General features: G+C 61.7%; 11 protein-coding genes across 11 annotated transcripts; 6 read left to right on the top strand and 5 right to left on the bottom strand.

Moving 5' to 3' along the window:
• Nucleotides 1–58: 58 nt before the first annotated feature.
• andK (Cytochrome P450 monooxygenase andK) lies at nt 59–1,216 on the top strand (the record flags this gene model as incomplete). Its single annotated transcript, XM_062769153.1, has 2 exons — nt 59–295; nt 332–1,216. 2 exons carry the CDS (start codon nt 59–61, stop codon nt 1,214–1,216), a joined length of 1,122 nt encoding a protein of 373 aa, XP_062625137.1.
• Nucleotides 1,217–1,527: 311 nt separating this feature from the next.
• mhpD2 (2-keto-4-pentenoate hydratase 2) lies at nt 1,528–2,316 on the bottom strand (the record flags this gene model as incomplete). Its single annotated transcript, XM_062769152.1, has 1 exon — nt 1,528–2,316. The coding sequence occupies one exon, from the start codon at nt 2,314–2,316 to the stop codon at nt 1,528–1,530; it is 789 nt and encodes a 262-aa protein (XP_062625136.1).
• A 1,137-nt stretch (nt 2,317–3,453) lies between these two features.
• Nucleotides 3,454–4,587, top strand: LOC62_02G002639 (uncharacterized protein; the record flags this gene model as incomplete). The annotated part of the gene is made up of 5 exons (XM_062769151.1): nt 3,454–3,466; nt 3,501–3,687; nt 3,735–3,940; nt 3,976–4,295; nt 4,330–4,587. 5 exons carry the CDS (start codon nt 3,454–3,456, stop codon nt 4,585–4,587), a joined length of 984 nt encoding a protein of 327 aa, XP_062625135.1.
• Nucleotides 4,588–5,313: 726 nt separating this feature from the next.
• Nucleotides 5,314–5,759, bottom strand: LOC62_02G002638 (uncharacterized protein; the record flags this gene model as incomplete). Its single annotated transcript, XM_062769150.1, has 3 exons — nt 5,314–5,523; nt 5,558–5,694; nt 5,726–5,759. 3 exons carry the CDS (start codon nt 5,757–5,759, stop codon nt 5,314–5,316), a joined length of 381 nt encoding a protein of 126 aa, XP_062625134.1.
• A 3,428-nt stretch (nt 5,760–9,187) lies between these two features.
• LOC62_02G002637 (uncharacterized protein) lies at nt 9,188–11,766 on the bottom strand. The gene is made up of 10 exons (XM_062769149.1): nt 11,393–11,766; nt 11,277–11,358; nt 11,015–11,229; nt 10,634–10,976; nt 10,500–10,594; nt 10,320–10,465; nt 10,021–10,284; nt 9,687–9,983; nt 9,366–9,644; nt 9,188–9,330 (listed from the first exon to the last, which is right to left on the bottom strand). The coding sequence occupies exons 1-10, from the start codon at nt 11,742–11,744 to the stop codon at nt 9,220–9,222; spliced, it is 2,184 nt and encodes a 727-aa protein (XP_062625133.1). The 5' UTR covers nt 11,745–11,766; the 3' UTR covers nt 9,188–9,219.
• Nucleotides 11,767–12,348: 582 nt separating this feature from the next.
• Nucleotides 12,349–13,440, top strand: pip_0 (Proline iminopeptidase; the record flags this gene model as incomplete). The annotated part of the gene is made up of 1 exon (XM_062769148.1): nt 12,349–13,440. One exon carries the CDS (start codon nt 12,349–12,351, stop codon nt 13,438–13,440), a length of 1,092 nt encoding a protein of 363 aa, XP_062625132.1.
• Nucleotides 13,441–14,315: 875 nt separating this feature from the next.
• On the top strand, nt 14,316–15,490 carry LOC62_02G002635 (uncharacterized protein; the record flags this gene model as incomplete). Its single annotated transcript, XM_062769147.1, has 5 exons — nt 14,316–14,515; nt 14,553–14,612; nt 14,668–14,849; nt 14,897–15,227; nt 15,274–15,490. The coding sequence occupies exons 1-5, from the start codon at nt 14,346–14,348 to the stop codon at nt 15,488–15,490; spliced, it is 960 nt and encodes a 319-aa protein (XP_062625131.1). The 5' UTR covers nt 14,316–14,345.
• A 105-nt stretch (nt 15,491–15,595) lies between these two features.
• ALMA7 (Dimethlysulfonioproprionate lyase 7) lies at nt 15,596–16,946 on the bottom strand (the record flags this gene model as incomplete). Its single annotated transcript, XM_062769146.1, has 4 exons — nt 15,596–16,149; nt 16,204–16,321; nt 16,364–16,513; nt 16,560–16,946. The coding sequence occupies 4 exons, from the start codon at nt 16,944–16,946 to the stop codon at nt 15,596–15,598; spliced, it is 1,209 nt and encodes a 402-aa protein (XP_062625130.1).
• Nucleotides 16,947–17,681: 735 nt separating this feature from the next.
• SPBC1773.17c_1 (Putative 2-hydroxyacid dehydrogenasec) lies at nt 17,682–18,159 on the top strand (the record flags this gene model as incomplete). The annotated part of the gene is made up of 2 exons (XM_062769145.1): nt 17,682–17,870; nt 17,908–18,159. 2 exons carry the CDS (start codon nt 17,682–17,684, stop codon nt 18,157–18,159), a joined length of 441 nt encoding a protein of 146 aa, XP_062625129.1.
• Nucleotides 18,160–18,177: 18 nt separating this feature from the next.
• On the top strand, nt 18,178–18,762 carry SPBC1773.17c_0 (Putative 2-hydroxyacid dehydrogenasec; the record flags this gene model as incomplete). Its single annotated transcript, XM_062769144.1, has 3 exons — nt 18,178–18,316; nt 18,354–18,517; nt 18,553–18,762. 3 exons carry the CDS (start codon nt 18,178–18,180, stop codon nt 18,760–18,762), a joined length of 513 nt encoding a protein of 170 aa, XP_062625128.1.
• Nucleotides 18,763–19,953: 1,191 nt separating this feature from the next.
• Nucleotides 19,954–22,243, bottom strand: LOC62_02G002631 (uncharacterized protein; the record flags this gene model as incomplete). The annotated part of the gene is made up of 5 exons (XM_062769143.1): nt 21,616–22,243; nt 21,410–21,580; nt 21,359–21,360; nt 20,115–21,209; nt 19,954–20,053 (listed from the first exon to the last, which is right to left on the bottom strand). The coding sequence occupies exons 1-5, from the start codon at nt 22,141–22,143 to the stop codon at nt 19,954–19,956; spliced, it is 1,896 nt and encodes a 631-aa protein (XP_062625127.1). The 5' UTR covers nt 22,144–22,243.
• Nucleotides 22,244–22,491: the final 248 nt, after the last annotated feature.

The raw sequence follows: 22,491 nt of genomic DNA, 5'->3' as shown, positions 1-22,491 counted from the left end.
CGTTCTTGGCCTCCCCTCCCCCATCCCCACTCCCCCCAACACCACACATATCATCACCATGGCGCCCATCGAATGGCTGTCGGCCTACGATGACAAGCACGAGTACCGCGACAAGCAGGTGCCCGAGACCAAGTCGGTCCCCTTCACCCCCCTGCCGCCAGCGCCGTCCAAGGATGCAAAGTGCAACGTGTACATGGTCAAGAACTCGGACCTCACCATGGCGCTGAGCGTCTTCGTGCGCACCAGCGACACCAAGGCGCCCATCACGCTCCCGGTGTACACGTTTGTCATTGAGGTGAGTGATGTGTGCTGCTCGCGCTGACAGCACCAGCACTCGTCGGGCCGCCGCGTCGCGTTCGACCTCGGCGTCAAGCACAAGGCCGAAGACTTCTCGCCCTTCACCCAGATGATCATCAAGGACATGCCCATCACGTGGCCACGCGGCACTGTGCCCGAGATCTTCGAGTCGCACGGCGTGTCGGCCGACAGCGTCGAGGCCGTCGTGCTCTCGCACACGCACTTTGACCACATTGGCGACATCGGCCAGTTCCCCACCAAGACCAAGCTCATCGTCGGCCCCGGCACCGCCAAGGCCTCGCTGCCCGGCTACCCGACCTTCAAGGACTCGAGCGTGCTCGACTCGGACCTGCCGTTCGGCAGCGACCGCGAGGTCGAGGAGCTCAACGACAAGTCGCCCTGGGTCCAGATCGGGAGCTACCGCGGCATCGACTACTTTGGCGACGGGTCCTTCTACATTCTGGACGCGTACGGCCACATGGTCGGCCACGTCGCCGCGCTTGTCCGCACCACGACTGACCCGGACACGTACGTTATTCTTGCTGGCGACTCGGCGCACGTCCGCGGCCTCTACTCGTGCTGCCCGGGCTGCGCCCACCCGCCCTTCCGTGCCGGCCTCTACCCGGCCGCAGACGGCCTCTCGCCCTCGGAGCGCGCGCGCGGCGGCCTCCTCGCGATCCACTTTGACCTGCCGGCCGCGTACGCCAACATGGCGCGCATGGGCAGGATGGAGGAGGAGGACAACGTGACTGTCGTCCTCGCGCACGACTTGGAGTGGGAGAAGATCTTGAACGCCGAGCAGGGCAAGGACTGGGAGTGGGTCGATATCACCAACTGGAAGAAGGAGGGCAAGAAAGAGGCTGTCAGGAAGGAGTGGGTCTTTACCCCGCAGACAGTCGCCGACTCCACCGACACCTAATGGCACGAGCGTAGTAAAACAGAAATGATAGGGTTGAAGATGTAACGGTTGTTAGCAATGGCACCATGGTGAGACGGCCCGCGCCAGCACTGGCTGGGCCAGCCCACGGGCTTTGTGAGGTCGACTGAGGCCCTGCGGCGGTCAGTGGTGGTGGTGTCTGCAAGGGCCGAGACCATCAGAACCTGGATCGTCACGCTTTGGGTAAGCGACGCTGGTCAGGCCGTTAGCCACATGCCGCCTCGCACCAAGCGGTCACCGTGCGCGCCCATGGTGGCGCTGCTCCCCCTGCGGATCCCCGACACTACATTCCGCTACACAAACTCTGCGCTCACGTTCCCCAGCCCGGTAATCTCAACCTCGACCTTGGACCCAGCCTTGACTGCGGCCATGGGGCCCAACGCGCCGCTGAGCACGACTTCGCCCTTACGGAGGGGCTCACCGAGCTCCTTGGACTTGTTGGCAAGCCAAACCACCGCGTTGATCGGGTCGTCGAGGCAGTCGGCGCCCTTGCCCTCTGACACGAGCTTGCCGTCGACCCACATCTTCATGGCGACGTCGACAGGGCTGAAGCCACCCGCTAGCGTCTTGCGGTCCTCGCCGAGGAGGTACGCGCCAAAGCTGGCATTGTCGGCCACCGTGTCCGCGAATGTGATGTCCCAGTTTGCGATACGCGAATCGACGACCTCGATCGCCGCGACGGCGTAGTCGACGGCCTCGCGTACCGTAGTGGGGGTGACCTCGCCGTCGAGGTCGCGCGAGAGCACAAACGCCACCTCGGCCTCGACCTTGGGGTGGAGGAGCGTCGCGGCGGGCACCTGGCGGGTATAGTGCGCGTCCGAGAAGAGGACGCCAAAATCGGGCTGGTCGACGCCAATCTGCGCCTGCACCCGCTTGGACGTCAGCCCAATCTTGCGCCCCGTCCTGCGCGGCGGGTTGGGCTGTGCCAGCCGGTGCGCCGTGATGGCTTGCTGTACGGCGTATGCGGACGCCTGGTCGGTCGAGCCGATGAGGTCACGGATGGGCCCGCAAGGGATGCGCGTGGCCGCCGCGACGATGAGGCGGTCGGCGGCGGCGGCGACTGCTGCTGCTGCTGTTGACATTGTGAGTGTGGGTTGCTGGCGGCTCTATGTGTTGCGGGTGCGATGATATACCTCGACGTCGCGGTGTTGCTTATTAAGCACCGTTGGAGACGTTGGAGTTGCCGACCGGCGCCGGAGGCCGAGTGGGGGACATGGTGGACGAGATTGCGGGGGAAATGAGTCGGCATTTTGCCATTTCGCGCGGCTTCGCGGCTTGCCGGCACGGGGCTTGGAATCACGCACTCATGCAAACTCAAAGGTCGGCTTTTATGAGGGTTATGTCGGTGCGTGCGCGGCAGCTGCGTGGGGTGGGGGAGATGCAGCTATTCGATCTCGGCCGTTCGTGCGGTCCTTTGCCGCAACCTGGCGTCATGATCCGTCGAGGTGAGGTGCTCATAAACCTATGTTTCCTCATCTTCAGAGACATATGTATTCTCGACCCCAGCGTGCGGAGGGGTCCCATTCCGGCTTGCCGGTAAGGCTGACCAAAGGTGGGGGCATGCCGCCGGCCATCACGCCAGACAAGAAGCAGCGAGCTGTGCAGCATCCATGCGCCGAGGTGAGCGTCGCGGAGTAGTGAATGTTCTTCCATTCCTCATCAGCCTCATCAGCTTTGGAAGAATGACACTGTCGGCTGAACAGCTCTGGGACAGAAGCTGGATGTCCCTTTTTAGCCTCTACATCTCCGTGGTGGGCGCTTATAACACTTCTCTGAGGCTCAACCTCTTTATTTCCGCGGGACGGAGACGAACACCGGCAATCGAGCAGAGCGGATGCCGGCGTCCGCTCAGCTCTCCAGATCATCCGGTATCCATCCACCATCTCCACTCTCTCCCCGCCAACAACCCCACGGTCGACCGTTATCCGTGGCCAAGACGCACCGACTTGAGCAGATGAGCCGTCAATCGCGGACTCGGCGTCCGCTCAGCGACACTCCGGTCGGAGATGCATGTCACGGGTTGAGCGTGGCCAGGTCTAGACAACGAACGGGAGCGTGGAGGACTCGCCCCCTTTACAGATGATTGTTTACAGATGGCGCCGAGTCACCGGCGGCTGTGCTGTTCTCCGGCCTTTGGTGGTCGTTGACGACGATACAAATGGGCCGCAGCGTGGGCGAATGTGACCCCCAGCACCAGAAGCACCACGACCACCAAGAACATGCCCATTAGAAGTGAGTCGCGACGTGTGCGCCGTGCCAACGCCAGTTCCCACACTCGACGAGCTCGAGATCGAAGGCAATGTCGGCAAGATTGCCCCCGAGAAGCTGCGCTGGATGCCCTCCTTCCCGGCTGATACGCCCGACGACGTGCTCCGCAAGGAGCTGGAGGCCAACGGCGTAGTGCACGTCAAGGGCGTCATTCCGCGCGAGTACGTTCTCGCGACGCGCAGGAAGTGAGTAGCACCAAGGCAAAAGGACCACAGTCCTGACATGACTGCAGGTACTTTGAGACGGTCGCCGAGACGGGCATCCTCAAACCAGATACCGACCCCACGGACGGCATCTTCAGCGGCGAGAACCCGACCAACTTTGTCGGCGCCGACTCGGCAAAGTACGTCGAGGACAACCCCATCGCCAAGCGGCACATCGAGCTGGTCTTCGAGGCCGCACAGTCCGAGTGGGCAAAGGAGTTCTGCGAGAACGAACGTAGGTCGTCGCCTTGGTGATAGTGCTGATAGCAGATATCCTGGCCTTTGTACACCGGTTCAAGCCCGACTGGACAGCGCCCTTCTGCTTCAAGCGCCAGATCTGGCGCTCCAACATCCCCAACTCTGAGCGCTCAACCACAGGCGTGCACTACGACCACATCTTCCTCCGTGGCGGGCCGCCGATCGCACTTACGGCGTGGGTGCCAGTCGGGGACGTGCACCCCCTGCAGGGCGGGCTGATCTACCTCGAGGACTCGCTCCCCGTCGCCCAGCGGATCGAGGACGACTTCACAGCGCAGGGGCTGGCAAGGGGGTTCGCGCCGGACGAAGCGCTCAGCGCCTTCAACTCGAATGTGCGTCTTCGGTGCAAGCTTGAGCTGACGACAGATGGGGGTCGCGGGTATGTTGTCCCGCGACGCGGGCGAGTTCCAGGCCCAGTACGCCGACGGCCGCCGTTGGATGGTGGCGAATTACGAGGCGGGCGACGTCGTGTTCCACCACTCGTTCTCCATCCACGCGAGCACCACCAACCGCGACCCCGACGGCGTGATCCGCCTCTCGGCCGACCTGCGATACGCTGATCGCGAGCATCCGTACGATGGCCGTTGGGACCAGGCGCCTTACCACGCCAATGATGGACTTTAGGCGCAGAAGAACAGGCTGTAAATGCACATGTACTCAATGACGGTGTGGTGATGGCGAGATGGCATCATGATCGGGGCTACATCAGTACAGCCACCGCTACTACTATCGCCATCGTCATCCAGTAGTATCCACAAATACGCTCGCCCCCGCTCCCCTTTCCGGCGACGGCTGTCGTGGTTGTGGGTGTGGGTGGGAGGCTGCTCTTCGTAAAATTGAAGGACTGGGTCGCGACAACCAATCCCTGCGTGGCCCCGGCAGTCGGAAGCGGGAAGGTGGTGTACAACGGCTGGGTGGCTACCGGCTCGTGAATGGCTGAACACCCGGTGGCGATGCCATCGAGGGTCTGCCACGCCGCGATGGCCCTAGAAGTCAGATTGCTCCTAGTGTCATTGTAGCTATTGTATCCAGTGCTGTTAACACCTATGATGCGGCATTGGAAACACTGTGCCAGCTGCGCATAGTTTTTTGCCCCAGGCTGGGGGTCAGCAACGGATTCTTTGTGTGTAGGTACCCACGCCGCAGAACAGTTGGAGAACCTGGCAGTTGGGGTCCGACATGTTCCCGTGGGCATCCATACAGGCTTGCGTGGTATCATATGTGGCATTGTATTGCGCCCACACTTCGACCAGGTAGCACACCCCAGCGCAGGCTCGCGGACGACCAATGTCGTCTGCCGGCGTCGGTGTCGGACTGGGCGCTGATGAGCCACGAGCACACGCCCCACACTTACAGAGGCGGCTCGGTGAGGGTCTGTGTGCCTTTGAGTGTGATGTTGCGGAAGTAGCAGGCCTCTGACAGGCGCACAAGCTCTTGCTGGAAGTCGGCATAACCAGCAAAGTCTTGTGAGTTCACTGCTGGAAAGCTGGGGTTGGGTGGCTGGTACATGTCATACAGGGCGCATTGGTAGTCGGACACGAGATTGTTGTAGAACGTGTCCTGGGGGTGAGAGGCTATCGGAACCAGTGCTTACTGTGCATTCTCCGGCGCAGGTCTGATCGATCTGATCGACGAAGAGAGAGGAGGAACATTTGTCCGCCTCACTTTGGAGTTGCATCAACTCTTGCTGCTTGGCCTCATCGTAGACGCAGGACTGGGCAAAGGCAGGTCCTGGGATCAGCGCGATAGCTGGCACACTCACCGAGGAGGGTGAGGGTGAGCACGAGAGCAATCATGGCGGGCAGTGGGTCTCTTCCTTCCTCTCTAGCCTGCATCGTTATATGTCCTGTTTTGTCCACTGCTCCGCATGATGCAGCAGAATCAAGAATAGAACAGAGGCGATACCGTGACCTTTTCCCGCTCCATTCTGGTGCGCAGCGCGTTTCAGTCCATGACCGCGATTGATCGCACTTGCCCACCCACCCACTATTGGGAACCAAACAGCGTCACGTGAGGCTACAGCATTGAATGTGGGGGCTCGGCGTAGTGTCTGCATTCGCTCTGGCGCATAGCGGTCGTCTTGCAGGTGGTAGCCTTGGGGCGCAGAGAGCCTGCTGCATGCCCGCCGGGCGGTCATCCTTGAAGGCGACCCCGGCTACCCTACCTTGATCCCAACCGGCTTCTCAAGTGTGGTCTCCCCGTAACCCCAGCATGCAGCTCTTGGAGCAGGTAGGTATCACGGCCGATAAGCAATGATCCATCACCACCTTGGATTTGCAACTCCTCACATGGAGGACGAGTAGACTCCCTGGAAATCGCCTCATTTCGTCGTTCGGTTAACATCATCCCGATGCCCAAACTCGCCGTATTTCCACTCCACCGACCTGCGTCTCGGACTCACCTGACCCATGGCCAAGCACTCCATTCCTCCCCACGCATGCCCCGTCACGAGCGCATGTCTTCCCGTATCCGGGAATGCAACGATTCAGTAGCGCTTGGAGCGGAGATAGTGCTGCCTCGGCTGCAAGTCACAGGCCTTGATGCCACCTCGAGAGCGGAGGTGGGGCTCCGCCACGTAAACACACTCGACACATCCTCGAGATATCCTTCTTACCGAGTGTACAGCGGGCCCCGTGTCCGCCTACGGGATCAAGAGCACCCACGAAGAACACCGGGATGCGGAAAGATCCTGCATGTGTGCTGGGCTGGGATGTGAGCGGGATTGCCTTTCCGCTCCGATTCGGGGTGTGCAGCTCTGAGTGGCGAGTGGCATTTGGCATCTTGACCTCGTTTCAGGCCATTTCGATTCCATGCATTTCGATTGCCTTCACCGGGTGAAGGTGCATGCCGGAGTGTATGAGCGGCGCGTTCGCGGCGTGTTAACGGCGGAGATGGGGCAGGGCTGGGGTCAGCTCGCGCGGTGACTGGGGGATTGTCGGGCCACTGTCGGCCAACTGCATCCCGTGTGTGGCACCGAGTGTGGCGACGACCCCGGGCGGGGCAACACGGCATACCGAGGCACCCTCGCCAAGCCTCAGCCACTTCAACGCTCAGACATTCATAAGACAGCCCGCACGACCTAGACTAGGGCCCCACACCCACAGCCATGAGCATCGACACCAAGGAGAAGGCCGGCGCGGCGGCACACATCGACGATGTGGAGCGCCGCATGTCCATGGCCGCCAACATCAACCACAACACTTCGGCAAAGTGAGTCGATTCTTGCTTTAGTTGCTCACCCACAAAGGATCCAGAACCCCCTCTTCGGTATACCCAAGCAAGAGCTCTTTGCGCAGGTGGACGACTTCTGCGCCAATGAAGGATTCGACGACGTGGAGCTCTTCCGCAAGGGCGCGCTCGTCGGCCAAAACGCCTCCAAGTTCGAGACGTACGACGAGCTTACCGAGGACGACAAGTACTGGCTCCGGAGGGAGACGACGCGTGAGCCTCGCACACGACCGTCCCAGCTGACGTGCAGACAAGTGGAGCCAGCCGCGCGCGCTCATCATGACCGTCCTCATCTCGTCGATCGGCGCGGCCGTACAAGGCTGGGACCAGACAGGCTCCAACGGCGCCAACTTGTCTTTCCCGATGGAGTTCGGCATCAGCGACGACCGAAGCAACCCCAACTGGAAGATGAACGGTTGGAAGGTCGGCCTCGTCAACGCCAGTCCATACATCGCGTCCGCGCTCGTCGGGTGCTGGCTCGTCGACCCGGTGAATAACTGGGTCGGGCGCCGCGGCACAATCTTCATCTCGGCCATCTTCTGTCTCCTCACTCCTATTGGTTCAGCATTCACCCGCTCCTGGCAGCAGCTGATGGCTGTCCGTCTCCTCATGGGAATCGGGATGGGGCTAAAGGCGTCGACGGTGCCAATTTTCACCGCGGAGAACTCGCCATCGAGCGTCCGCGGCGGCCTCGTTATGAGCTGGCAGATGTGGACTGCGTTCGGTATCTTCCTCGGCTTCGCGGCCAACCTTGCCGTGTTCCGCGTCGGGAAGCTCGCATGGAGGCTCCAGCTCGGATCGGCATTCATCCCCGCCGTGCCACTCCTGCTCGGCGTGTACTTCTGCCCTGAGAGCCCCCGCTGGCTCATGAAGAAGAAGCGATACCACGACGCCTTCAAGTCGTACTTGCGACTGCGTAACTCGCCACTTCAGGCAGCCAGGGACCTGTACTACGTCCACCGTCAGCTCGAGGAGGAGAGCATCGCCATCAAGGAGAGCAACTACTTCTCGCGCTTCAAGGAACTCTTCACCATCCCACGACTTCGTCGGGCCACTCTCGCCGGCTTTGTCGTTCAGATTTCGCAGCAATGGTGCGGCATCAACATCATCGGTAAGCTGCTGTTGGTGAGCGCCTAGCTAATGTTTAGCGTTCTACTCGTCGTCAGTCTTCGCCTCGGCCGGGTACGACCAGCTCCAGTGTCTGCTCGCCTCGTTTGGGTTCGGTGCTCTCAACTTTGCCTTCGCTATCCCCGCGTAAGCCTGCCGCGTATTGTGCTCTCGCTCACCCTCAGCGTCTTCGCGATGGACACGTTTGGACGCCGAAACCTCCTGCTCTCGACCTTCCCCAACATGGCGTGGACCCTGCTCGCTACTGGACTGTGCTTCCTCATCCCAGACGACAGCTCCGCCAGGCTCCCCTGCATCATGCTCTTCATCTACCTCTTCGCCATCTTCTACTCGGTTGGCGAGGGCCCCGTCCCATCTGTCGTCTCGTCAGAGGTCTTCCCCCTCACTCACCGAGAGATGGGCATGGGCTGGTGCATCGCCACCACCAACTTCTGGGCGTCTGTTCTCGGCCTTACATGGCCCCCGATGGAACGCGCCATGAAGCCTACCGGTGCCTTCTGCTTCTACGCCGGCCTCAACTGCTGTGCCCTGCTCCTCATCTTCCTCTTCGTCCCCGAGACCAAGCAGCTCACCCTGGAGGAACTCGATTACGTCTTTGGTGTCCCGACTTCCAAGCATGCCGGATACCAGGTCAAGGTCTGGCTGCCGTGGTTCGTCCGCCGCTACGTCTTCTTCAACAAGAGCGCCAAGCTTCGCCCTCTGTACGACTTTGGCGAAGTCGGGGGTATCGAGAAGGACCCCGAGTACACTAGCATGGCCGTTAGTGCCGCCCATTGAGCTGCGGAGTGGAGTGGATTAGTTGAATAAAGTCGTCAGTGGAAGCAAGAAAGCAAGCAGCACGAGTGAAGAAAAAAGTGGACAGAAAATATGCAGAACCCATGCAGTCAGCCATTCCATTTATTAGTTCTTACCACGAAGTCTATGCCACCACTCGCGCCACGTCTCGGCGTTCTCTCCCTCGTGTTCCTCAAAGACGCCGCCATCCACACGGTGCAGCACGACGAGGTAGAGCTACTGTCAGCGACCTGTCATGGTAGCAGGCTCACCTGGGTGCCTATCGTTACCGCGGTGTACGCGATTGCGACAATCGCAATCGCCCAACCCATCGCAACCACCTGGTAGATGGGTTTGCTATTCGGATTCGCCCCAATCAAGTGTGTGTCGTGGGTCTCGATGAAGAATTCGCCGCTGCCGATGTTGAGAAGGCCGAGGAGTCCAAGCGCAATTCCGACGCCGATCTGGGCTCCGTGGATCACGTAGTGCGCTTGACCACGGAAGTGGTAGCGCATCATCGAACGAAGGGCGCAGAGGATCAGCGTCGCGCCCTAGTAACTTCGTTAGCTCGGGTCTCCGAATGAGAAACATACCGCCACTGGGTAGAGCCACAGAATCCCGCTGAACACGTCTGTGGAAATGCGCATCGTGAGTGCGATCAAGAGGACAATGGCCTGGAGTAGAGTGTCCTCGTTGGCCGTAAATGGAGGGCTCTCGCCAAACGTCTGGTTGCCCGCGGTGTCGGTAAGGTTTCCAAGGATGTCACTCCCGACGGTTATATTGGAGCCAGAGGAGCCGAGCTCAACGACAGTGTCATTGAAGGCAATCGGTAGGGCGTTGAGAGCATCCAAGAGTGTTGAAGCGGCGTCCGTCAGATCCACGCCGCTTTTCTGCAGGTCAGCACTGATATGTTTTGAAGTGACCTACGACCGAAACTTGCTGGAGGAAGGTTCCCATCAGCTGGTAGAACATGGTGGGAGCAAACAGGGTGGGCGGCTTGGTGCTCATAGCATCCTGAATCACGTCCTTGAGGGTGAGGAATTGAGGATTGAGACGATTGAAGAACAGAGTTATCTTGCGCATCTCGTCCGCGGCAGGAGGCTGGTTCTCCAGGAACCACTTCTGCATCTCCTCGAGATAGCTGAGCACTTGGGAGATGCCGCTCTGCAACGAGTCGATGGCAACGGCGTTCTTCGGTCAGCATTGCACAGCCGCCATACACTCACGACCATGGCCGCGATGAGGAGCATCATGGACAGGTGGAGCGGGAAGTGGAGGATCTCCCATGCAAATGTCCTCTTTTTGTTGATCCGGTCCCCGGCGTTGAAGTTGGAGAACAGGAAGCTCCAGAGGTTGATGATGACGACGATGACTATGGGTCAGCTTTGTGGTTTGCCATCACGTACCGAGGAAGACCTGGAGGTAAATACCGCTGCCTTTCACTGCGATCCCGTCAATGGCCTTGTTGAAGATTCCGCTGAGGGCGACGAAGCCTTCACCGCTGGGTTGGTTTAGCTTCTGGCCAAGTGACTCAACTTACATGATGATCAGGCTAAAGGCGCCATAACGCTCCGCGATCTCGACGGCAGGAACAGGCCCCGAGTCACTGTATTGCCATAGGGCGGTGAGGGTGTCGATACCGACACCGATGTAGAAGAGGATGACCTTGATGTGGGCCCTGCGGCGCGAGGATGCGGACAGAGCGGCAGCGACAACGGCAAAGGCGCAAGACAGCGCCAAGCCGAAGACCGCTGCCTTCGGGGCCGAGGTGCGTCGCTTGATCCGTCTTCCGGAGACGACAACGACAAGGTACTGGACGGCGAGGAGCGCACGGGTGGCCGCAAACGCGAGGGTAATAGTGAGGAAGGACATAGCCGCCTTGTCTGGAGCGTCAGCGACAGAGGGGGTTCAATGGACGTACCGTGGTTCAGCTGGCGCTGGGCTGCGCTGTCATCGCCAGCCACGTCCTTGATCTTGACGATACGCCCTGGGTTCCACCCGCCTCCCGACGCGCCGATGAACATGAACACGATGATCTGGAGCGCCTTGAAGATGCGGTGGAACGCGTCCTCGGCCTCATAGCGCACGTCGTAGTGGATTTGGGACACCCAGATACAGACAACGATGATGAAGAAGCTGGGATTCGGGTGAGCATGGCTGTATCGACAGGCGCAGTGACGTACGAGAAGAAGATGGGGATTGAGTCGGGCGTACGGACGTTGTGCGTGTTGGAGAACGTGCCGAGCACGGTAACCACCACGAGGTCTGGAGTCAGCGCCGTGCTTCAAGGAGAACGCACCATAGAACAAAGATAGCCAAGAGATAGCCCGGTCCTCTTTCTTGAGCCACGGCTCGTCATCGCCGGGGTTGGCCTGACGCAGCAGAGGCAGGCGGCGCACGGCCTTGTGGTGTCGGTGCGCCTTGACTGACGTCGAGGTCGCGGTGTTCACGCCCTCTTCGACCTTCCTGTCTCCCTCGTCGTATGGGGTGCTGTACGCTCCATCGCGGAGCGGCATGAGCGGGTATGCCCCCGGCTCGTCGCCCCCCGCCGTCGGCTCAGTGGTGTCGCTGCTGCGGCCGTATCTCGTCGTGTCCATTTGCGCGCGCGATTCTTCAAGAAGCCAGGTCTGCGGCGTGTCGGTTGCTGCCATGCCCGCAGGCTCGAAGTTAAACTACAACGCAGCAATTCAACGCTGACATCCGCAGTTTTGAGGAGCGGCACGGATGGCACCGAGTCCATGATGCGTCCAGACTGCCAGGGTCAGTGATTTGCGGTGTAAGGGGGCTGCTCCGCCAAGACTCTGCCATGGTAGTGACGTGACGTGAGGGCAAAAGTCGGACAGTGGAGCCAGGTAAGTAGTCGGCAATTGTCCCGCGCCCCCCCCCCCCCCCCCTGGAGCCAAACACTTCGCCGAATGCTCGCTCCACCACGTGCAACAGCTCGTCCTGGTTGCCCGCATCTCGCCAAGCAATGCATCCAAGACTTGATGTTGCCCGACGAGTCGATAAAAGTGCACGATACGACCACGATACGACTGCCAAGAGGTAGCGGTGCACCTGGGCAGGCAGAGTCTCGGCTCTCGACTCGGACGAAGGACGCGAAAGTTGTGCCGCCCGCATTGCGTGTCCGCATTCTTCGGCTCGGAACGTCGGGCAAAAGACACACCTCTTGACTCCTCGGCACGAGCAGACATCGATAATAGGCAAGTAACTGCAAGTCATCTTCCTACTGACATCAAGATAGGTAGACTCACGATGGCGTCCTCGCGGATCGCTCTCACGACGCTTCGAGCTCGCACCGTTACCGCCCAGGGATATCGGCCTCTTACGACAGCGGCGTCGGCGTCGAGCTCCGCCCTCACGCCTACACAGCCATCAGACAGCCAAACAATCACCCTCCCTGACGGCAGGACGCTTGGCTATGCGACCTATGGCTCGACCAACCCGACCGACCCGACGCTGTTCTACTTTCACGGCTACCCATCCTGTCGGCTGGAAGGCGAAGCACTGGACAAGATCGCGCAGAAGCACGGCCTGCGCGTAGTGACTCCCGACCGACCTGGCTCTGGCTTGTCCACCCTGCAGCCCACGACGGGGCCACCACCAAATGTCACAGACTACCCTGCCGACGTTGCGTACCTTGCAGACCACCTCGGCATCGGCAAGTTTGCAGTCATTGGAGGGTCTGGCGGCGGGCCGTCCTCGCTCGCTTGCGGCGCCGATCCATCATTAACGAAGCGCCTCACCACCGTCGGGCTATTCGCGGCTGCCCCGCCCTGGGAAGCTGGCCGGCAGCACATGTCCCGCGGGCGCCAGTGGCTCGCGTGGGGCGTGGAGCGGGTCCCTTCCCTCGTCGCACTTGGAACTAGCGTCCTCCTCTCAATTATTCGGTTTATCGTTGGGCGGAAGTACGTGCAGAACAAGATCGACGCGTTCATCGAGTCCCAGGCGGCCAAGGCGCGCGCCGACGGCGTAGGTGGAAACGATGCACGCCCCATGTCCGAGCGCCGCGAATCGCTCATCCGCGCGCTCACCGAGCCGTTCGCCCAGGGCGCAAAGTCGATCGTGTACCAGACGCAGCTGCTCGTCCGGCCATGGGGCATCGACTACGGTACGATCCCGTTCAAACCCGTGCGGATATGGCACGGCACACAAGACACGGCGAGCCCCGTCGTGATGATGCGCTGGCTTGCGGACCGGATCCCGGGCGCCGAGATGACCGAGTGGGACGAGGGTCATTTCGGGCTGCTCAAGTACATGGATGGGATTGTGGAGGAGGTCGTGCAGAAGGCCAAGGAGGCAGAGACGCGCGATGCCGCTGCTGCGGTAGTCGACAAGACGGCTTAGACACCCATGTATATATTTCCCCACTTGCTGCGTCCGGTTCGGAGGTACGCGGTGACGTTCAAAGACTGGGGACATGTGCCATGGACCGGACGGCAGCTGATGTGCGGGGGCACGGGCCCGAGTGCGGATCGTCAATGTCTCGGTTCGTCGACTCTGATAACCCCGCACTGTAGTGCCACTGGGTTTACTCGCGTCCGAAGGCGCTGAGTCAGTGGCTGCGTCGTCGCGCAGCTGATCGACCTAGTGCGCGGCACGCTCGGTAAGAGGGCCAGCTCCGCCGGGAATGGCACACAGTCTACTGTCGTGCTGCGTCTCACGTGAACGGTGCCGTGCCGCAAGTGTTGCACTTGTACTGCGAGCGCAGTCTAGCTCGCTCACCGGCTTCGGGGATTCAATTGAAGTCGTAGAAGGTGTGCGGCCAAAAATGAACGATACAGGACGCAAATTTGACAGCCGGCAGACATGTAGTGACCTTCTCCGCATGCTCTTGCTCATGGCGGTGAGTGTGGCAGCGCATAGTCAAGGTTTAGCTCGTTCTTCAGACCACGCTTGTGATGATTGGGGTCGCGAGGTGACTGACGTCCTGTTGTTTGGCTCGGTCGCGGCAGCGGCCCGATGTCCCTGCGGCGAGTAAAGAGTCGGCTTGCGGCGTTCCGGTCAGCCCCGCTTCGGCCACACGAACACGCCCAGAACAACTACAATGACGTACCTTTCAATTTGCAATGCGTTTCAGCTTGTGGCTGCTGGAGGTGACCGGCGGCGCATGGCTATTTGCGAGGAGGTGATGTTTTCTGGCCCGTGTGTGTGCTGGCCAACAGCAGCTACTTAAGCTTCGAGGCCGTCGGCGGAACAGGTCCCTCCCCCCCTCCCATTCACATCTCGCGACCGTCGAAACCACGATCATAATGACAGTCCGCCCAACCTTTGACGAGCTCAAGAAGCGTGACGGCCCGTACCTCAACGCCTGGGGCATCTGGGGAGAGGGCAACGAGTACGGCCAGACCAACCTCATTACCCCCGAGTCCGTCAAGCGTGGTGTCGCGGCTGTCGAGTATGGCATTACCATCAACTTGAAGTGAGCTCGCGACCAGCTTGCCTGTCTAACAGCCCAGCCTGCCCCTGCTTGACAAGGCCTTCGAGTCAGCCTTCCGCGGCCCTGTCGTCCAGGAGGTGTGAGTACCGCGGCTCGTAGCGCCACCACCTCACCACACACACTAAACCACCCAGCATCGACTATGGGAGCTGGTACGACGACAAAGTCAGCTTCAACACCCAGGCCTCAACCCAGTGGGACGGCTTCCGCCACGCAGGGTACCACGACTGGCCTGAGAAGGGCCAGCAGACATACTACGGTGGGCTGCCGTCTGCCGAGGTCAAGAACCCCGCCAACCCCAGCTTTGGTGTCCAGCGTAAGTGGACGCGCGAGTCCCCGGGGCTCCTCTGACGCCTCCTTCAGTCTTTGCCAAGAAGCCCATCACGACGCGCGCCCACCTCCTCGACATCCCGCGCTACCTCAAGAAGAACAACCTGCCCCCGCTCGACCACCTGACCCCCAACACGCCCATTACGCTCGCGCAGCTCCAGGGCGCGGCCAAGGACCAGGGCCTCGAGTTTGCCGAGGGCGACCTGCTCATCGTCCGCACGGGCTTCACCGAGGCCCTCAAGGCGCTCACCCCCGAGCAGCAGAAGGAGCTCAACCTCATGGGTGGTATCATCGGTATCGAGAGCAAGGAGGAGGTCGCCAGGTGGCACTGGGAGAATGGATTCGCGGCGGTTGCAACGGATGCGTGAGTACTGGTCGCTGGGGTGCCAGGTGACGAGCTGATAACCCAGGCTCGCGTACGAGGCCTTCCCCTTCGCCGAGGGCCGCCCACCCCTGCACGAGGTCTTCCTTGCCGGCTGGGGCCTGCCCATCGGCGAGCTCTTTGACCTCCGCGAGCTCGTCCGCGTCGCCGAGGAGAAGCAGAAGTGGACCTTCCTGTTCACGTCGATGACTCTCAACCTTGACGGCGGTGTTGCGTCGCCTGCCAACGCCCAGGTCATCCTGTAGACAGCGGGAGCGATGCCCGAAGCGCCCCGACCGACCAACATAGAGAGTTGATGTAGTTAGCCAACGTAGCTCCACATGCAAATGATAAATAGATACAACACTACTCTACAATCCGAAGTGGACTCCTGGGACGAAACCACCTTCAAACGGGTTGACTTCTGGTGCGCTCGGCGGCGGCGGCGCTCCCGCCGGGCTCGTCGTCGATGCCGGGCTTGTACTCTGCCGCTGGAGCTGAGCCTGCGCCTGGTTATGCTGCAGGCCAGCGCCGCCGGGGGCGTGGGCCTTCTTCCATTCGAGCCACTCTTCGACACCGACGATGCCGCTAATACCGCCGCGGTTGGCCGCTGCCGACGCCGGTGCGGGTGCTGGCGGGGCCGTGAATGCTGCTGCGCCTTCCATGGCACCCAAACCTCCTCCCATCAACGCTCCGCCTGTCGCAATCGTACTCTGGAGCGAGAAATCGGGCGGAACAGCGGCACAGTAGAGCCACTTGCCGAGAGTGAGAATATCCCACACTCGACAGCCTGTTGCCTCGGCTACTGCGCGTGTGAATGGCGGCATGTTGGTGCACTCCAGCACGATGGCGCGCAGCGTTGGGAACTCGCGCATCAGTGTGCGAGCGGCCGCCACGACCTCGCGCTGCATCCCCGCATAGTCGTCTGAGCACCGGTGTCAGTGAGCGCCGTGGTGGGAACGCGGCGCGCGGTACGTACAGGGAATCTTCTCCTCCAAGACAGCCTTGAAGATTGCGTCCGACGGGTTGGACGACTCTGGCAGGCCGACGATCGGCGTTGCAGGATGCGCCCCGACGCTCTTGAGATGCCGTTCCGTCTGTTTCGTCAGCAACAGCCGCCGAGCCGATCCTGCTCTCACCAAGGCGCTCCGCTTGAGCGTGATGATCCCCACTGATCGGTAGCTGTCTGGACCAGGGAAAAAGCTCATCTGCAGCCAGGCAACTTGAAGGAGGGCACTCGTGCCCATGAACGGAAGCTTGGCGGACAACGTGGAATGCATGGTGGCAAGCTGAGGAGTATCAGCATGGCAGTCACTCGCACAGCGTCCAACTCACATAGCCGCAGCTCGTCACAAACGCGACAACCCCCTCCTCGGCCATCATTTTCTCCCCTTCGCGCACAAAGGCGTCGACCAGCTCACTCCCCCACATGCCGCTCAAGACCGTTGCCGTTTTCGCCTCCTCGACAACGCGGACCACCGTTGGCATCGGCCATGACGCGGCGTTCCCTACGTCCCCTGGAGGTCTCGGAAACGACGTGTTGAGCTGCAGTACACCGAGCTTGGGCACCGACTTGGCAAGCGGAGGAGGTGGTGGGGCCGGGGCCGGGGTGACGAGGGGCACCGACATCGGCGTGGCCGAGTTCGGCGAGAAAGAGAGGAAGGGCGAGAAGGACGACGGGTCGTACACGTACGTCGCTAGCGGTGGGCTAAGCAGGTCCATGGGGTCGGGGATCGCCTGCATGTCGTCGACATTGCCATGTCCAAGCGGGGATGTTGTTTGCTGTTGGTTGTTCAACTGTTGTGTAGGCGACGACGGGCCGGCGCCGTCCCGCGCGTCGCCTGGCCTCTGAACGGCCGTGTACGCATCCCATGTGCTCACGAGCATGAGGTGTGGGTGCGAGGACAAGTCAACGGTGCTGACTAAGGTCTATAAATGTTTTGAATATCGACAAGACGGGCGAGACAACGCGGACGATACGGCCTTTCGACGATCAACGTTGACGGGATACCGACTTTTCCTTGGTTTGCCGGCGGAGTAAAGTGCGACCGCGTTTGCTGGGCGGTTACGGCTGAACCAGTGCGCTTGCTTGCTCTGTCGTGGCGCGTATGCCCGCGGGGCTACACGTAGATCGGCTGTGGGGGCGGCAAGAGAGCGATGAGCAGTTGCTGGTGAGAGTGTTCGAGTGAAAGAGGCGAGCAGAGCGAGGCGGAAGACATGCGGGGGCGGGTTTGGGGATTGTGGGGTGGGATGTCCAAGGCCTGGGCATGTAGCGCGCCTTTCAACCCTCATTCACCGACCTGACCGCTCTCCGCCGTCTGGCTGGCCGCGGCTCGCTGGCCGGAGTGAGCACCGATCACGACTAATCGGACAAGCCCGACGTCATGGTCCACTGATAATACCGATGACATGATCCACAGTCGACATTTCTTTCGCATCACCTCCATCCGATCCGTAATGACTGAGCACAAGCCCCGACGCCGCATCCTGGGGATCGGGTACCCTCGATTCGCGGTCCGTGAGTGGGAGGACCTGGCAAAGAACTACGATCTCCACCACTTCGTCCCCGCAAGCGATCGCGCTGCGGTTGTCGCCGAGGTGAAGCGGCTGTGTGGCGAGCATGGGCCATTCGACGCCGGCTATGTGGTGGGTAGCATACTGTCGTCGTTTCTGACCCACACAGCTGTTCGGCACGGCAGCGTACTCGCCGTTCGATGAAGCGCTCCTCGGTCCGCTCCTCGCCCCCCGGACCTGCGGCGTCTGGGCCCAAGGCGGCGTTGGGTACGACGATGTCGACGTGCCCCTCCTCATCCAGCACGGTTGCTACCTCGCCAACACGCCTCATGCGGTCACTGCAGCCACGGCCGACATGGGTATTCTCCTCATGCTGTCCGCCTTGCGGGGGGTGAGGCAGGGCGAGCAGGAGCTGCGCTAGGGCAGGTGGAGAGGCAGCATGCCGCTGAGCGAAGATCCCACTGGCAAGGTGATTGGGTTCATTGGCCTCGGTGCCATCGGCAAGAACATGGCCGCCAAGACAAAACCCTGGGAGATGAAGATCATCTACCACAACCGCAGCCGCCTGCCAGAGGACGGTGAGTGACTACTAGCGCTCATGGCTGACAATGACAGAGGAGAGGAAACTGGACGCGACATATGTGTCTCTTGATGAGCTGTACACGACAGCCGATGTCATCTCGATCAACACACCGCTCACGCCGGAGACACGGCACCTGCTCAACGACGAGGCGTTTGCAAAGATGAAGGACGGGGTGTACATTGTCAACACGGCGAGGGTAGGTTGTTGATTTGCGCTCTGTCTGACACCCAGGGCGCAGTGATTGACGAGGACGCCCTCGTCCGTGCGCTCGACTCTGGCAAGGTCGCCCGTGCCGGGCTGGACGTGTTCGATCCCGAGCCGAAGCTGTCTTCCGCCCTGTTCTCCAGCGATCGCGTCACCCTCCAGCCTCATGTCGGCGCATTCACCCGCGGTACCATTCACAGGGGCGAGCGGGACGTGTTTGCAAACGTCAAGGCATAGTGGGTACTGCTGCTGAGGCGAGCTGACCAGGCAGCTTGGAAACGGGCAAGCCGGTGACGCCAGTCAACGATCCCGTCAAGAAGTAATGTACGACAATGCTATGATTAGAAGGGCTACAAGGCTATGGTTAGAATGGCTACAGGGCCGAGGAAATGCTAAACATTCAAGATATCTTTCGTCAATCTCGTGGCTCCCCGACGCTCGGCATGCTCTGCGTCGTGTTGGGGAGGGCGCGCGAAGCAGGGAGGTGCGGGGGGCGTCCGGGAGACTCGAGGCTCACCGTTCGTCGAGGGCTTGGCCGCCCGTTGGCGCTGACAACTACGCTGTCCTCCGGTGGAGGCGGCGTCGTCGACCCGGGCACGGCCGTGTCCGTAGGCGACTGCTCACTCTCGATTGCCGAAGGCAGTGCAACGTCTGTACCGTTGCCTGACGGTCCACGGCTCATGGCCTCCGCCACCGGGCTGAGCAGTGGTTCAAAGGTAGTGGCCGAGTGAACCGGTTGCAAGGGGGGCAAAGAGGGCGGTGGCTGTCTCTGAGCCGCCTGCGGCATCATCATCATCGCGGCCTGTGTCTCGGCGGACCACGAAGGCGGCGGTGGCGGGGCACCGAAGCGCCCGAACGCGCTCGCGACAGCGTCGTCGATCACGGCGCGGATGCGTGCCTCCTGCGCCGCCCACCATTGCTGCTCTGCGTTGTCATCGAGCATGTTGGCGTAGGCGAGCCAGTGGGACTCGTCATCAGACTCGAGGGAGTCGCCCCGTTGGGGCTGCGGTGTTGGGCTCAGCGTCAACCCGTCGCTCCCGGTGTCGGCGTTGCTCCCTGGTTGAGGCGACGCATCCGGGACGCCTGCCGCAGGCTCTGCGTTTGTGAAGCTCCGCGCCGGCCGGAGCACACGGCGCGGGTTGGGGCTGGGATCGGGGGCTGGGGCGTACGGCTTGCTCGTCTCGCTGTGCCTCCTGCCTACTGGCTCGGGAGCTGGCGGCGGAGAAGGAGGAAGCGGCTTTCTCGCACTGGCAGCAGCCAGAGCTTGTGCCCTTTGCTTTGCCTCAATCTGGCCCCGCAGCTTGGCGCTCGCCTTGGTAATGTTCTCTGGGCGTCCAAAGGTCTCATGAACGACGAAGTGCGCCTCCGTGGATGAATGGGCAAGCGCACCTGTCGGTGCTGGTGGGGCGGGTGGTACCAGCCCGACCTTCACTGCTTCGGGCCACCGTCCTCGCACACTTGGCGCGTTGCTCGTCGAGTCGGGCAACACAGCGAGCATGGGATAGTCTGGGGCATGGCCTCCATGACCCTGAGCGGCAGCCAGCACTCGGGTGGGTGATGTTCTCAGTCGAGCCGTCCGAGACGCGTACCCTCCTGTTGCTGCGTTGCTCTGGGTCTCCTGGGGGCTGGCATCCGGGACGGGAGGCACATCCGATGCCTTGACCTCCTCGATGGCGAGAGCGATCCCAGCCTCGAAGACCACCATCTGCAGGACAGTGCTTGCGATGCGCTGGAACTTGTCCAGATCGGCTGCGGTGGGCTGAATTGGGGCCCTCAAGCTTGCAAGGCGGCCCATCTGCGCGGCTCTGAGCACCTGGATGTTGAACTTGTGCGCCACGACAGCGACGATCTGCGCGAGCTTCTTCTGCTCGCGGGCCATGAAGTCCGTCATCTCGTCCTGGGCCACCTTCACGCTCAGTTTGACCGTCGCGCCAGCCAGCTTGGCGGGGGTCGGCACGCTGTCAGCCGCTGCGGAGACGACGGCGGTGGCTGCACCCAGCCCGGCCGCGAGCATGCGGTTCTGGCGCTCGAGCTTGACCTCCTTCTCGTTCATGAAGATCGCCAGCGCGCCGTACACCAGCCCGACGCGGACGCCGTAGAGCGCAAGATCCTCACGGTACATGTTGGGCACGAAGCGGAAGAGCGTCTTGAGCCGATGGTGGATCTTGGCTGGCGACTCCGAGTCGGACGGGCGAAAGTTGAGCAGCTTGGTGGTCGCCGTGTCGTCGCGCGCGAGGTACGCCACGAGCAGGTTACATGCTGCGCCGAGGCACTCGTCGTCCGTCGTATACGCCTTGCGCTCGTGCATGCGCGAGAGCAGCGCCTCGAGGAGCGACTTGGTGCGCGTGTACCCCACCACCTTGGAGAGCTTGGCCCGCCGAATGTCCGAAGCGACAAGCGACGGCGCGAACATGAACACCGTCAGAGCCGCGTCGAGATCGTCACGTAGGTGCATGGTGAGAAAGGTGGCCGTCAGCGCCGTGATCTTGGGGCGCACAACCGTCGTTCGCATATCGATGTGTCGTGTAAACTTGACGCGGCTGTATGACCGGGACGACTCGACATAGAGCATGTCGCCGCGGTCTACCGGCTGCCGGGGGAGCGCATGCGGCGACATTGGCGTGTCGGGAGATGCACCCGCGCTCGCGATCTTGGGGTCACCGCCAGACTTGCTGGACATGGGGCTCGGGGTACGCGTCAGTCGCGGCGGGTTGAGGTGATCCCCCGGAGCTAGAGCTGCCGGCGCGACGGGCACGGATGTCGGCGCGGGATGCACGGGCGTCGGCGCTGCGGCGAACGTCGCCTGCCGCGGTCGCGGTTCCAGCACCCTCACGGCTCCGCGCGTCAGATCGGTGCCCGGCACCGGCTGAGACTGTGACCTCACCACGGCGGGCCGCTTCTGGGCGGCCGTCGGCGTGGGATCGGTCACGACCGTCGTGGGCTCGGTCGAGGTCGACGGGCGCGGTGTGAAGGTGCTGACCGTGCCCCGCGGCGTCGGGTGCACTGTCGGCGACACGTTGGTCCGCATGGACGGCGGCGGCGCGTGCGATGCAGGCTGGGCGTCAGCTTCTCATCTGAGCGGTGACCCACCTCGCCGTCATAGTCCCACGCGACTGGTTTCGGGGCGAGCTCGTCCGGCCGCCAGGAGACAACCGACACCATCGTCACCTGAAGGTAGTGCTCCATGACGTGCTTGAACCATGGCCTTGTCACGAGGACGGGGGTGAAGTCACGCAGGTTGGGGCACACTGGTCTGGTGTTTGGACCTGTCGGGACTGAGCTCGTGCGGCGGACAGTGGGTCGCATGAGCGCGCTGTTGAGCTGCTCGGCGTTGATCGTGCCATTGCTCTTCTCTTTCGGGGGCAGCGTCGGCGGCGTCCCTGCGGTGCCGCCGGCCGTCGTGAGTCGGAGTAGAGGGAGAGGAACGCGTGATCGCCCGCCCGGGGCGATGCCTAGCAACTCCTTGAACTCGGCCACTTGGTTGTACGTCAGCCGGCAGTCGCTGAAGCGGATCGGCGGTGGCTGGGAGAACTGGACCGTGCGCCCTTGGACGTCGATCAGCCCGCGCGAGCCGTACAGCTCGAAGAGGGCCTCAGCGTCGATGCCCGAGTTGGACATGGTGAGCTGCGTTGAGCTGGTGGTCAGCTCGGCTGTACGGGCGGCTCACGATTGACAGCGGCGGGCGGGTCAGGCCGTCATCGATGCGGCCGCGAGTCAGGTCCTGCAGCCCAACGTGTGATGGACAAGAGGTACCTGGTGGGAGATCTCGGTGCAGTCGAGAGGGCATTTTAGCTTGCGTGTTGCGTGTTGACAGGACACAGACGTGTGACGGTAACCCAGAGGCACTAAACCTAAACTCGCACTTGAGGCTAAGGCGGGCTCTCGGCACAGTCACTCGCCGTCACTTGCCGTAAACAAGCCACCTGAATCGGCTGGGTCTCGCCGACTGCTCCTCGTTGTGAGTGA

The sequence above is a fragment of the Vanrija pseudolonga genome, chromosome 2 (genome assembly GCF_020906515.1).
Source record: "Vanrija pseudolonga chromosome 2, complete sequence".
NCBI classification, from domain to species: Eukaryota; Fungi; Basidiomycota; class Tremellomycetes; order Trichosporonales; family Trichosporonaceae; genus Vanrija; species Vanrija pseudolonga.
The sequence above is the reverse complement of the archived record's forward strand: the minus strand, read 5'-3'. Positions and strand labels throughout refer to the sequence as shown.